At 44.1% G+C, this 14,850-nt stretch overlaps 1 protein-coding gene across 2 annotated transcripts in view; it reads left to right on the forward strand.

Moving 5' to 3' along the window:
- Window positions 1-14,850, forward strand: part of CEP120 (centrosomal protein 120) — a 419,833-nt gene that overhangs the window by 97,683 nt on the left and 307,300 nt on the right. For both annotated transcript variants that reach the window (XM_029619774.1, XM_029619782.1), the window contains one exon: window positions 3,089-3,286. In XM_029619774.1, the coding sequence (XP_029475634.1) occupies window positions 3,089-3,286 (198 nt within the window). The remainder of the gene's footprint in view (window positions 1-3,088; window positions 3,287-14,850) is intronic.

A 14,850-nucleotide genomic window follows, 5' to 3' on the forward strand; every position in this document is an offset into this window, starting at 1 on the left:
CAGGGACTGTGGTCTGCCCAGGAAGCACAATGGCAAATCAACTTCCTGGAGCTCTGGGTAATCAGTACGCTCTCTGGGCTTTCAGAGATCGGTTGGTTGGGAAGGCGGTCCTGATCCAGACCAACAACCAGATTGTGATGTGGTATATCAACAATCAGGGGAGGTGCAAGATTGTTCCTCTTGTGTCAGGAAGCGGTCCAGATCTGGTCCTGGGCCCTGTTCCAGGTGATGGTGCTCCAAGCCATGTACCTGGCTGGAATGGACAACGGGATAGCAGACCTGTTGAGTTGAGCCTTCAAGCCCCAGAGTGGTACCTGGACCAGGTGGTGGTAGATGGGATCTTTCATCTCTGGGGATTCCCAGTTGTGGATCTGTTTGCATCCCCCTGCAACAGCAAGGTGGCTCAATTCTGCTCTCTCTGTACCAGGCAGACAGCACTCTGGCCTCGGATTCCTTTGCCCGCAACTGGGGTTAGGTACTTCTGTATGCATAACCTCTGATCTTTCTAGTGATGAAGCCTCTCTTGAAGCTTCGCCAGGAACTGGGGGACTATGATCCTCATAGCCTCTCAATGGCCAAGGCAGATCTGATTCTTGCTCCTGCGGGATCACTCCCTCTGGGAACCAATCAGTCTGGGGACTTCCCCAGAACTCATCACTCAGGTTCAGGGCAGGCTGTGACATCCCAACCTCCAGGCCCTATCTCTCATGGTCTGGATGTTGAGAAGTTGATTCTGTGGCTCCTTGACCTCTCAAATGATGTGTCTTGGGTCCTGGTGGCTTCCAGAAAGCCTTCCACTAGAAGTCTTACGGACTGAAGTGGAGGAGGTTTTCAGTGTGAGCAACGTGGACTGAATCCCTTTTCTTGCTCCACTCTCAAACTGGTTTATTACCTCTTCCACCACTCAGATGCTGGTTTGAAAACCAACTCCATTAGGGTGCACTTGAGCATGATTGGAGCTTACCACCAAGGTGTGGATGGTTTGCCCACCTCCATGCAGCCTTTAGTGGGGCAGTTTTTGTGAGGCCTGAATCAGTTGAAACCTCCCTTGAAGCCTCCCATTGTGTCTTGGGACCTCAATATGGTGTTGGCTCAGCTGATGAAGTCTCCTTTCGAACTAATGAAGTACTGTGACCTGTAATACCTGACCTGGAAAGTCATCTTGTTGGTGGCAGTCACTTCAGTGTGCAGTCAGTGAGCTTCAGGCGTTGGTGGCTTACCTTCCATACACAAAGTTATTTTGTGGCCAGGTGGTTCTCCGCACGCATCCTAAGTACATGCCCAAGGTGGTGACAAAGTTCCATCTTAACCACTCTGTTGTCCTGTCTACCTTCTTTCCTAAGCCTCTTACCATCCAGACTGCTCGCCTTGGTGCAAGAGGGCTTTAGCTTTTTATCTGGAGCAGAGAGAAGGTCATAAAGAGTTGCATGGATTGTCTGTCTCTCTTGAAAGGAATAGATTGGGAGTTGCTGTTGGTAAGCAGATACTGTCCAATTGGATAGCAGATTGCATCTCTTTCTGTTATATGCAGGTGGGACTACAGCTTGGTGGTCATGTCAAGGCTCATTCTGTCATAGCAATGGCAATTTCGGTGGCCTACGTGCAGGCAGTTCCTAAGGAGGAGATTTGAAAAGCTGTGATGTGGCGTTCTCGTCACACATTCGTCTCACTACTGTCTGGATAGGGATGGCTGCCATGATAGTAGATTCGGCCAACCTGACTTCAGGAATCTTTCAGGTCTAGAACCCAACTCTTCCTGTCTAGGGCCCACTTTTTTTTTTTTCAGGTTCCGGCTGTCTCCCTCTGTTACCAACAGCATCAGAGTTGTTGTGCCCATTGGCACTTGGTTAAGTGTCTGATGCCTTGTTTTGGGAGCAGTCGGTAGCTAGGGAATCACCCATGTGTGAGGACTAGCATCCTGCTTGTCCTAGGAGAAAGCAGAGTTGCTTACCTGTAACAGGTGTTCTCCTAGGACAGCAGGATTTTAGTCCTTATGAAACCCGCCCGCCACCCCACAGAGTTGGGGTTTCTCCTATGTTTGATTTATTTTTTCGTAATTCTATGTTACAAGACTGAAGAGGGACCCCATATGGATTAAGGCATGTTGAACATGCTCAGTGTGCCAGTCAAAGTTGTAGAAACTTTGACAGAAGTTTTCCATGCCAGGCTCCATCTGATGATGTCACCCATGGGTGAGGACTAACATCTTGCTGTCCTAGGAGAGCACCTGCTATAGGTAAGCAACTCTGCTTTCCTTCAGGAAATCTGATCATTGTTCTGTTTGGTGGTTGGGTGAAAGGATGCTGCTTTGAAAGCTACCTTAGCCAGATGGAGGCAATTAGATCAGCCCACTTTTCCAAGGGTTTTCAGATACCCGAAGGTCTTCAAGCTCCGTCTACAAAGGGTCAGGTGACTGTGTGTGAAGCAACATTTTGTGTCATTGGAAGAGAGATGCAAGGTAGTCATGTGGGCTTCCTTGTATGCCTTTTCTAAACATTACAGGCTAGACAGGCAGGTCAAGATGGTAGCTGCTTTGGGCGGGTATCTTGATGGCAGGTTTATAGGGCTCTCTCTCTGTTTAGGGGCGGCTTGAGTACATTCCATGTGTTTTGGAATGGTCTGGTGGGACGATAAGAGAGGAAATATTAGAATTTTTTACATAATTGTCTTTACTTGAGTCCTACCAGACTAGTCCAGGATCCTTTCTGTTTTAAATGGAAATCCTGCTATACAGTGCTGCTTGTTCTCGAAGTGTTTGAGAAGGCATGGTTAGAGCTTGCTTGGTTGGGGACCACTTCTCATTCCCTTTCTCTTCGGGGGTATGTTAAAATGTTCCTACAGATGTTTTTTTGTGCTTTGATACTGTTTCTGAAGTGCACTATATAGGATAACTTCATCAAATCAGTTGTTCTGTCTCCATTTGCTGGCAGGGGGGCAAAACCATGCATTCTGGGCTGGTCTGGTAGGACTCAAGGAAAGAAAATTAGTGGGTAAGAAACCAAATTTTTCCTTATTCTAGCTAAGAGTATTCCATTCCAGTTGACAGTAATTTCACAAATACTTTATTGCTTTCTTGTCATATTTGTAGTTAATTCCTAGTACAATGAAATTGCCAGAGCGACAGCCAGAATTTTTCTTCTACTACACATTATTGGGAAATGATGTTACAAATGAACCCTTCACCAATTTGATGAACCCGAACTTTGAGCCAGAGAGGGCATCTGTTAAGATACGCAGTAGTCCTGATGTCCTTCGTTTATACTTTGGGGTGCATCCAAAACTACAGGTAATCAGTTTGGTCAACTTTCTTATGTTTACTTTGCATTATCTATTTCCCCCTACTTCTCAAACATTTTGAGAAGAGTCTAATTAAATATCTTAAAACCCTTCTCGAGTTCTAGTGCTGAATTTAAGGCTCCCTTTTTCTTTAGTTTTTCTGTCCCTCATCCGTCTTCCCATGTGTCACGCTATCCGTATACTGTACTCTTCCCTTCTGCTCCATCTTCCTCTCTTTAGTCTAGCTCCTTTCTTTCTTCAAGCTGTCCCTTCCTTGATTTCCTCTCTGTTGCCAGTTTATTAGCTTATTGAATACTGTGAACAGCCATTACTATTTAAAAATATGTACATATTATAAAATATAACATCCAAAAAGTCTCTTCTATACGCCCTTGTCACTGTAACATTAAAACCATTACAGGGTATTATATATTAATCATCTGCTTTGTCCGGTACTTAAAATGTAGACAGCTTTTGATTTTATGTTCACAATGATTCTTTGTTTTATATACTTTTATATGCATTTAAAAACTTGCTCTTAGGCTTCAATCCAGTTTAAGAGCCAAAATGTTCTTTCTTGGCCTATTCACGTAAAAAAAAAGGTGGCTGGATGAATGAGAAATGCCGACTAAAACTCTTTCTAGCCCCTAAGCAGGCACATAGTGTCGAAACGCTGTCATTGTCAGGCATAGGCTACTATAGGAGGATATAAAGAGTGGGAAATATAAGGAGAGATATTTATCTCAACTAAAAAAGATAAGTGGCATATTTCATTATTCCTTGTGAAGTAAGAGTGTCATCGCTGAGAGAGTACATTTTGGCTCTTAAAAAATGGATTGAAGCCTAAGAGCAAGTTTTTAAATGCATATAAAAATGTATAAAAAATAAAGAATCATTGTGAACGTAAAATCGAAAGCGGTACTATATTCATGTACAGCTGGGAGATTGGTTGATTTCTACATTTTAAGTACCAGACAAAGCAGTTAGACGATTTAATATATAACATACTGTATTGGTTTTCATATTTTAAAATATACATATTAATTTATAGTAATATGTACAAATACTTCTAAGTTCAGTTGTGAAAGCAAATTGGTACCTATCGTCTCTAGTCCCATGAGTTAGCTGCTCTGAAGCGATTGGTCTGATGATTATATCGAGGTTTAACATTAATAAGTAGCCTTAGTGGAATTGCACATGGGTCACATGATCTGACTGATTAGAGGCTAACTCCACTGAAGACTCTGGCTGTAGTACTACTTTTAAAGACTCTGGAGTCTGTGGCATTGCTGGGATTTTCTAGAAGTTAAGCTTTTCCCAAAGGTCTTCATTCTGTACCACCTTTGAGAAAATAATGTCTGTGCATTGTGCTACTTCTGTTTCTGAGTTGCCTGAACTTATGCTTCCGCCCTTTTGAGACCATTGACTCCAAAGCTCCATAACTTTTAGTCTGCTAGGGCTTGCATGTTTGCCCTTCATGGCTTCTGGTGCTTGTGCTTTCATAGTGTCTTTGCCCCCTTGCACCATGTTCTATGAACAGTTACTCACTGGAACGGCTCTGAGGTACTGTACATCTTGGGAGGCATGTTATGGCTGCCATGCCCCTCAAAGCTGTACATTGGCAGAGAACCTGTGCCCATTCATAGCAGCACCATGGAACATGGGCCTCTTCAAAGCGGTGTTATGTCCGACTGCCTTGCTAAGTCATATTAACATTTCTCCAAAGACTTTGACAAACGTTTTCCGTGCTGGGCTCCATCTGATGATGTCACCCAATTGTGAGGACTTCTGTCCTGCTGTCCTTGGAGAACACCTGTTACAGGTAAGCAACTCTGCCTTCCTTGCAAATGTTGTATCCCTTGGCTGCATTATCATATGTCTAATTTTGATATAGAAATTTGTTTTATATTTGTTTTGCTTTGTTATTTAACTTGTATATTTTATTTACTGTTAACTACTAGGAGTATTTTTGAAATCTAAACTGGCTGCACATTTTCAGCCATGTCATGGTGCATTCACCCTTCAGGGTTTTACTGATGGTAGTTGAATCCATTGAAGTCGTACTGACTGGGTCTTTATATCCTGTCATAGTGATGAAATGTCTCAGGAAATGACTGCTTGGAGCCACATCTTTTTTACTAGATCTTATTAAATCACTATTGGGATCTTTTTCAGAGGACAAGCAGGATGCTAATTCCTCACATGTGGGTGATGTCAAGTAATGGAATGTGACATAGGAGATTACTTAAAAAACCATGCTTTTAGCATGCTCAACGGAGCATGTGAGGCCTAACCCATGCCACTGCATTGTATGGTGCTTCTTCATTCTGGGTTTTTCCACAGAGCCTTTCAGTTGTCATTTTTTCTCTTGCTCCTTCTTCTCAGGAAAGTAGTCCAGAAGTGCAGGATATGTTTTCCAGAAGGCTTCCTGATGATTCTTCACTCTTCCAGCCTCTCTGGATAGGTTTTTCAGTTTTTTTCCAAGTTACCTTGTTTTTTTGTTAGCTGTGGAGTGCACTGGTAACAGTGCTTTGGGTGGCATTGGTGGCAGTTTTACTTCTTACTCTTCAATAGTTTAATTTTGACTTGTTAATTTTTTATCTGATGCTCAAGAAAGAGAAGGTGGTCTGTGGTTTCAGCAAGTATCCCTTCTGCAAATGCATCATGTCTACCATGGATCCTTATGATAAATGTGTGCTTTGCCTTGGGGGACTACATGATATCTTGGGTTGTTCCCTATATGAGAAGATGGTCCCTAAAATATATCATTCCTGGCTGGATCTAATGGAAATCTTTGTGAGAGTTAACTCTGTCCTTTGGCATTGGAGACATCAACATTGAGGGACCGAGGAGATGCTCCAACTACTGGCACTATATTGACATCAGGAGGACATCAATTTCCCTTGACAGTGAGCTCCCAAGGAGGACCTACAAAAGACCATTGTTTAGCCCTTGCTACATGAAGAAAGTACAAGGTTCATTGTTGCTGGCATCAAGGAGTTCGAATCTGCATCAGATGAAGGTCAAGAAGCCATTGACATCTATCTTGGGAATCACTACAGCCTTACTGGAGTCCAGATGTCAGTCCCAGATCAACAGAGTAGGGGAGACCTAGAAGCAGGGAATTACAGTAATCCATTTTTTTATAGCATTGTTGCTTGTAATACAGTACGGAAGTCTTGGGTGTGGAGTAAAGGTTTAAGTTTTTTGAGAATGTGGAGCTTGAAGAAGCCTCCCTTTATAATAGTGTTAATATGGTTTTTGAAACTTAGTTGGTGGTCTAGGGTGACACAGAGATCTCGCACGAAGTGGGAAAAGTATTGGGGGGGGGGGTGAGTTCGCAAGGGGGGGTGTACAGTCAGGGTGGTTTGAAATGATGAGGAGTTCAGTTTTGGATGAGTTTAAGGCAAGGTGGAAGTTGGAGAGGAGGGTGTTTATGGAGATGAGGCAGAACTTAAGGGATTTGGTGAGAGATTCTTGAATGGGGATGAGGATTTGGACGTCGTCTGCATATAGGAAAAACTTGAGACCAAGGTCTGCTTCTAGGCCTCCCCTACTCTACTATTAGACCCTTGCAAATGTTACAGAATGCTATGGCCAGAATCCTTACAAATACCCGTAAAGCCGACCACATCACCCCCGTTCTCAAGGAACTCCATTGGCTACCCATCTCCTCCCGCATCAGATACAAAACACTCACCATTATTCATAACTCCCTGCACAATCATAAGCACTCCTGGCACCCTCTACACCCCCACCCTTAAATGTGCTCACCACTCTTCCACTAGAGAAAGAGCCCTTTCCATTGCAGGCCCCTACCTCTGGAATACCATGCCACTTGAGCTCCGATTGGAACCATGCCTTCGGAAATTTAAAAAAGGGGTTAAGACATGGCTCTTTAAATTGGCTTACCCTGACCCCGATCCTACTTAGGTGCTCTTTAACTGGTCGACCCTCACCCGGAGCATTCTTAGTCCCCCCTCCCCCCTGAGTAAGAGTCCAGTCATTTCTTAACTTACAGCCCCCCTCCCCCGTTTCCTTTCCCAGCTCTCTGATTTGTCTCCTACTTCTCTGCCCTCCTGTATTTTTCCTCCTCTTCCCCTGCTTCTAGTCCCCTTCCTTATCCGTTAGCTACATTTGCTAGACTACATAAGAACATAAGAAAATGCCATACTGGGTCAGACCAAGAGTCCATCAAGCCCAGCATCCTGTTTCCAACAGTGGCCAATCCAGGCCATAAGAACCTGGCAAGTACCCAAAAACTAAGTCTATTCCATGTTACCATTGCTAATGGCAGTGGCTATTCTCTAAGTGAACTTAATAGCAGGTAATGGACTTCTCCTACAAATTATACGTTCGAAGGAACTATATATGATAATTATACATAGTGCTTTCCGAGTTGTATAAGTTGTATAATTTAGATACAATGCATAAGGTCACATTAAGTGCCTTTTGAGTGTATAGTTTCTATATACAGTATAATGTTACATACAGTACCTTTTTGAATGTATAATTTGCAATATAAGATCTATTCATTTTTAAATATTGTTTCTCCCATCTTGGTACCTTTTCTGTCCTCCTGGTACTGTTCCTTTTTTCTCTCTGTCCTGTTTTTCTCCCTCTCTTCGCTCACCCCTTCTATCTTCCTAGCTGCTCCCCTTCCCCCACCCTGGTTTTTTGTACTTTCCTCCTGCAGTTATATTGTAAACCGGCACAATGTACCCACGAATGTCGGTATACAAAGTTTATAAATAAACCTCTAGTGTCCAAGGAAGACGTGGTCTCTCCTTTTGCTTCCAGGTCCATATTGGAATCGGCGGTTTTTGAGAAGTAGCTAGCAAAAGAATCGTATTATTATATTATTATTTATACATTTGGTCTTATTACCCTGTTTAATCCAAGTCTTTTCCCCTGTTTAATGTAACCGCATTCTTACATGCTTGTTTATTGTTATAATGTAAACCGAAGTGATATGTAACTTTGCTACATGAACTTCAGTATATAAAAATGTTAAATAAATAGGATAAAGGTGGCTCATATGACGACAAGCATCAGTGCACGGACTTTGGTGTCCTTGCAGATGGATGTCTAACTCTTGCCGGAGACTCTTTGAGCATTCAGTAGAAGGGTTTCAATGACAGTTCCTGGAGAGTCATTGGCATTGGGTACTGCTGCATCAATGCTAATTTCCAGCATGTTGGAGAGGAAGCTTCAGAGATGCAGACATTCATTGGGGTCTAGACCCCCACAGACAAGTACTGCCCTTTTAGGGCTTTATATGCTAGTTAAATGTGGCCCCAGTTCTCACCCTAGATGTACTAGCCAGATTCTGACCCAGAGTATTCTTAGGGGTTCAGATATAGATCTTGGGATCCTTCTAATAAAGAGGGATTAATAGCTCTCCTTTTGGACCTCTCACTTCCACAGGAAAGGAGAAGATCTCTTCCAAAAGACCTTGCCTTTATGATTTTGTATAGAGATTTTTGGAAATCATTCTCTCTTGATTTGTAGGAGGAGGAAAAGTAAAGGACCAAAATGCTTTACATACTCAAATTCGTAGATTCTTCCTGCTCCCAACAAGTATATCATGGTGGTGGTTTTCCACAAGATTCTCCAGGAGAAGCAATTGAGAATGTGAGAGAGCCCTCTTTCTATGTCTCCAGTCAACAAGAAGGCAGATACAATATATGATGATCAGAAGACTCCCAGGTTAGAGTGGCAGCAACTGCAAGAAGAATCTCTAGCTGTAAGAGCATCTGCTGCTGGCTCTCACTCTTATCTCTATTCTTATGGTGCATTGGCAGACAAGACAGCGTCTTTGGAGGGGGTGGGGCATTGGGAGCAGATCATCCTAAAGCAACACAGTACTCCACCAATTTCTTCCTGAGCAGTGTCTGCAGCAGATACTTGGAGAGAAGTAGTAATTCAGATGAATCTTTTGAGGATATTGAACTTGTAGAAGCTCAGGAGGATTTGGGGAATCTAGTTACTAGCATGCTATCCTCTAGTAGGCAGCTGCAGCACAAAGTAATACTGCCATGGCAAAGAGCAGGTAGTAGTGATGCCTCTGGCCTTTTACCTCCCTGTCTGACTTTAACCCCAGCCCCAGCAGCAGCAACCAAGCATTCAGAGAGGGAAAGGAGTTCTCACAGTACTCCAGAGGTTTGGAGGGTCCTTAGAGTTAGGGAGGATCAGAATGCATTCATTGTTGTAGGACTTGCCTTCGGAACCCTCTCCACCAGAGGAGAGGCGGAAATCCCCTCCAGAGGATCTTTCTTTCACTAGTTTTGTTAAGGCCATGGCGGAGTTGCTGCCTTTTTAGTTTTTGACAGAGCAGGATTCTTGTCACAAGATGTTGGAGATCCTGCAATTCCTTGATGCTCCTAAGGATGTGGTGGTTGTTCCAGTCCATGATATCTTTAAGGAGCTAGTTGCCAGATTCTGGGAACACCCCCATCTCTATTCCTCCTGTGAACCGGAAGACGGATGCAATCTTTCTGCTCCAACCCACCACGGGGTTTAAGTGCCGTCAGTTTCCTCATTAGTCAGAGGTGGTGGAATCGGCTCTAAAGAAGGCGAAGAAACTTAGAGCTCATGCCTCGGTACCCCCAGGCAATGAACACAGGGATCTGGATGCTCTTGGATGCCGGGTGTTCCAGGGCTCGATGTTAGTAGCTTGTTATCAGCTTTATATTGGACAGTACTCCAGGAACCTCTGTAAACAAGCCTAAGAGTTGGGAGAATGCCTCCCATAGCAATTTCAGGAGGACTTCCAGGAAATAGTTTAGCAGGGCCTAGACTGTGATAAAAACGGTCTGTTCTGCATACAACGTGTTTGAGATGGCTATGAGAGTTGCCGCCGCAAGCATTGGGGCTTGCCGTGTGCCTTGGCTGCATGCCTGCGCCCTGAGGTCCAGGACCATTTAGCCCATCTACCCTATATGTGCGAGAACCTTTTCGGGGACAAGATTAAAGAGGCGGTGGCCCAACTGAAGGACTATCACGAAACCCTTCAACAGTTGCCAGCCAGCACCTCTGACACCCAGCCTTCCAGAAAAAAGCCTCCCAGCAATATCCAAGACGACCTTTTTTACTGGCCACACAAGTACTATCCACTGGCCCCTAGGTTGCAACATTAGCAGGCTCCGGCAAGACCAAGAGCACGGCAACCTCGTATTCCCTACCCAGCCCCTGCCCTGCTGCAAAACTGCATCACGGGATTTTGACTGGCAGCTAGGGAGTTTTGAGCCAGCCAACCCTATTCCAAAGTGTCCAACCCCCTGGTGGGCAGCCACCTGCAGCTGTTCGAAGACTGATGGACATCAATCACCTCGGTCCACTGGGTTCTATCCATAGTAAGGCACTGGCACAAATTGCATTTCCAACGAACTCCACTCCATTCTCCTCCATGTCCCTGGTAGAGAAGTGTAGAGAAGCAGGAGATACTCCGCCCTCTTAATGGCTCGAGCAGTCGAACGAGTCCTGTCCGGCCAACAGGGGGATGGGTTCTACTCCAGGTATTTCCTGATTCCCAAGAAAACTGGTGGCCTTCGCCCCATTCTGAATCTGAGGACATTGAACCGGTTTCTTGTCAGCGAGAAGTTCAAAATGGTCTCGTTGGGTACTTTGATTCCCTGCCTCAGGGCTGGAGACTGGCCCTGCTTCTTTGATCTTAGACGAATACGCCCATATCCCCATTTCTCTAGCGGATCAGAGGTACCTATGATTCATGGTAGAGGGGGGAACACCACAGTACTGCGTACTGCCCTTTGGCCTAGCATCGGCGCCCCGTGGCTTCACCAAATGCCTGGCAGTAATGGGGGGCTTATCTTCGAAGCTGAGGGGTTCATGTCTTCCTTTACCTCGATGATTGGCTTATCAAGAGCGACTCCAAGCAGGGGAGCACTGCGTTCCCTACAAGCAACCATACTAACCTTGCAAACCCTGGGATTTCTGATCAATTATCCAAAATCTAATCTCCAGCTATCGCTACAACTGGACTTCATTGGGGCCAGGCTGGACACCGTCCAGAAAAAAAGCCTTTCTGCCTCGAGACAGGGCAGAGACTCTTGCTGCCCTTTCTCAGGTGATCTCCAGTTGCTCCCATGTCTCAGCACATCAGTTTTTAAGACATTTGGGGCATATGGTGCATATTACTCTGTTTACTCGGCTTCACATGCACAGAGCTCGGTGGACACTATGTTCCCAGTGGTGTTAAGCCACCCAGGATCTTCGGCCTCGTGTCCGGATCACCACTCCCTTCCTGCACTCCCTCGCGTGATGGGAAAGCCCATCCAATCTGGAGCAGGGGATGCCCTTCTGGGGCCTGCAGCCCCAAATTGTCCTAATTACAGATGTCTCACACTGGGTGAGGAGCCCATTTTGCAGACCTTCATACTCAGGGTCTTTGGTCTTTGCTGAGAAGCAGTCCCTGATAAATTTCCTGGAGTTAAGGGCGATCCGTTATGCCGTGCATGTGTTCAGAGAGCCACCTGCACAACAAAGTGGTTCTGGTTCAGACCGACAATCAGGTGGTGATGTGGTATCTGAAGAAGCAGGGAGGAACAGGGTTGTATGCACTCTGTCAGGAAGCCGTACAGATCTGGTCATGGGCTCTCGATAACAGTATCTTCCTTCATGTCTCTTCTCCAAGCTGAAGAGCCCTAACCTCTTTAACCTTGCCTAGTAGGAGAGCTATGCCTTCCTCTTTTTTCATTTTGGTTGCCCTTCTCTTACCTTTTCTAGTTCTGCTGTATCCTTTGTTGAGCTGTGGCAATCAGAATTGCACTTAGTGCTCTACGTGTGGTTGCACCATGGAGTGATATAGAGGATTATGTTACTCTGTTTTATTCTCCATTCCCTTCCCAATAATGCCTAACATTCTATTTGCTTTTTTGACTCACTGTAGACTGAACTGAAGATTTCAACATGTCATCCATGATAATGCCTAGATTCTTTTCCTGGGTGGTTACTCCTAATATGGAACCTAACATCATGTAACTACACTTGGGATTATTTATCCCTATGTGCATCACTTTGTATCTGTCCAAATATGATGGAAGATAAAGCATTCGGCCCATCCACATCTCCTACTCAGCTTTATAGTCGTTTCCCCCCCCCCCCCCCACCCATGCTGGTCCCATGTTCTCATGAATTCCGATACTGTCCTTGTTTCCACCACCTCCACTGGGAAGTTGTTCCCACACATCCACCACCCTTTCTATAAAGAAATATTTCCTTTTTACTCCTGAGACTACCTGTTTTTCCCTTCATCCCATGATTCTTCCTTCCATAGTTTTCTTTCTGTTAAAATAGGCCCACCTCTTGTGCATTTGATACCTTGGAGGCATTTAAATGTATTTCCCATATCTCACCTTTCATGCCTTTCCTCTAGGAATGAAAGATTAGATATGGGATAGTTAGATCTTCATCTAACCCCATATTATTTCAGTTTAAGTCCATAGACCATTGAAGTAGTTGCCCTCTGCATAAATTGAACAGTATCTTTTTGAAGATGCAGTATCCAGAATGCACCAAAAACTTAGAGACAATATTACCTCCCCTTTCCTTTCCTGTTTACGCAAGCATCCTTCTGGCTTTTGCTATTGCGTAATCTACTTGATTGCTTGCTTTATAATCCTCTAATATTGCTCCAGGTTCCTGATCTTCTTTTGTGCATAGAAGAACTTCACCCACTCCCCAACCAGACTGTACTGCTCCCTTGAGGTTTTTGCAACCCATATGCATGATCTTGTATTTTTTAGTATTAAATCTTAGCTGCCAGACTCTAGATTCCAACTCTAGTGTCCAACTCTGGTCATCGAGGATTGCAAATCAGTCTAGTTTTCAGGATAACTCTGTTAAATATGCATGAGATTAGATTTACATACTACTGAGGCAATGTGCATGCAAATTTTTCATGCATATTTAATAGGATTCTTCTGAAAACCTGATGGTATGTGGCTTTTTCGAAGACCAGAAACTGAACGTCCTCATGCTTCATTAAATGCCTTTTCATATTTTCCGTACTTTCCAGGATGTTTACCCTGTTAGTTTGGTATCATCCACAGAAAATCAAATCTTTCTTGTTAGTTGTTATGCGGTATTGCTTACAAAAATGTTAAACAGAACTGAACCAAGGATATATCCCTGTGGCACACCACTGGTAATTCCTGCCTTTCCTTGTTGTGACTTCCATTTACCACTTTTATCTCCCACTCAACCAGTTTCTAATCCAGTCAATCACTTTAGGGACTATACCTAAGGTGCTCATTTTGTTTAGTCGTTTTTGTGGAACTGTATCAAAGACCTTGTTGAAATTCAAGTTCACTACATCTAGTGCCTCCCCAATTCAGTTCTCTGGTTTCCCAGTCGAGGAAACTGATCATATTTGTCTGACAAGGTTGCCTCTGGTAAAACTGTGCTGCCTCAAATCCTGTAATCCACTGGATTCCAGAAACTGCACTATCCTCTGTTTTAGAAGCAGTTTCATTAATTAACTCACTTCCAAAATCAGACTAACTGACCTAAAGTTCTTAGATTTCTCCCTCCACTTTTTTAAAGAGGAATCACATCCTCTTGTCTCCAGTCCTTTGGAACCACCCCAGCTCTAAAGAAGCACTGAATTTTTTAAAGATACCTCTGTGTGAACCATAAACTTCTAGGTGACTATGTGCTTTCTCCAATAATCTTGTTTAAACGCTGCTCTAATTCCTTTTTAATCAATAGTGCCAGCATCCAGGTTCTATCCTGGTTAATGTGAAGTCAGTCATGCTGGAATAAGCTCTTCCTTCCCCAAAATGTTGCCCAGTTCCTAACCAATCTAAAGCCTTCCTCTGGGCATCATTGTCTCACTTGTGCAATAAAATGCTGGAGCTCACCCTGTCTCTGGGGTCCTGCATGTGAAACCAGGAGCAGTTCTGATAATGCTATCCTGGAAGCTATAGATATCAATCTCCTATCTAAAATCCTATGTGTTAGCTTCCAGAACTACCATATTGTTTTTCCCTATGTCACTGGTAACTACATATGCCACAATAGGCTCCTCCCCAGCACTTTAAAATTCTATCTTGATGATATGTGAGGTTCATTATCTTAACCCTAAGCAGGCAAGTTACCAGGCATTCTTCATGCCCATTGTGAGGGAGTGTACAGGAAACTCCTTCAACCCACTTTAAGGGACTGGCCGCAACTATCAAGTCTGGTGCTCCTAAAGTATCATCCCCAAAAGGGATTCCGGGCCCAGGGATGAACCCTTCAGTCTAGCATAAGAAGGCAGGACCCAGAAGGGTTAGACAGGCCTCAAGGAATAAGCAGGAAGGCAGAGTACGCCAAGACTGGTTACGTATGGCTTTATTAGCACTGCAAAGTAAGCAGTTTTCTTGCTTTGTAAAATGTATATAATAAAAAAGCCATTGTTTGCCTCCTTTATCCCACTAGCTGTTTCCCCAGCCATTACTATCCTAAATTAGCACATTTGGTGGCAACAGTGGGATCTCTTGCCTAAGCAGGAAGCACAGGCAGAAGTCCACAGCTGTAGCAGAAAAAAAAATACAAATTTTTTTTCTTTTTCCT

Source organism: Rhinatrema bivittatum, chromosome 1 (assembly GCF_901001135.1).
Source record: "Rhinatrema bivittatum chromosome 1, aRhiBiv1.1, whole genome shotgun sequence".
Taxonomy (NCBI): domain Eukaryota; kingdom Metazoa; phylum Chordata; class Amphibia; order Gymnophiona; family Rhinatrematidae; genus Rhinatrema; species Rhinatrema bivittatum.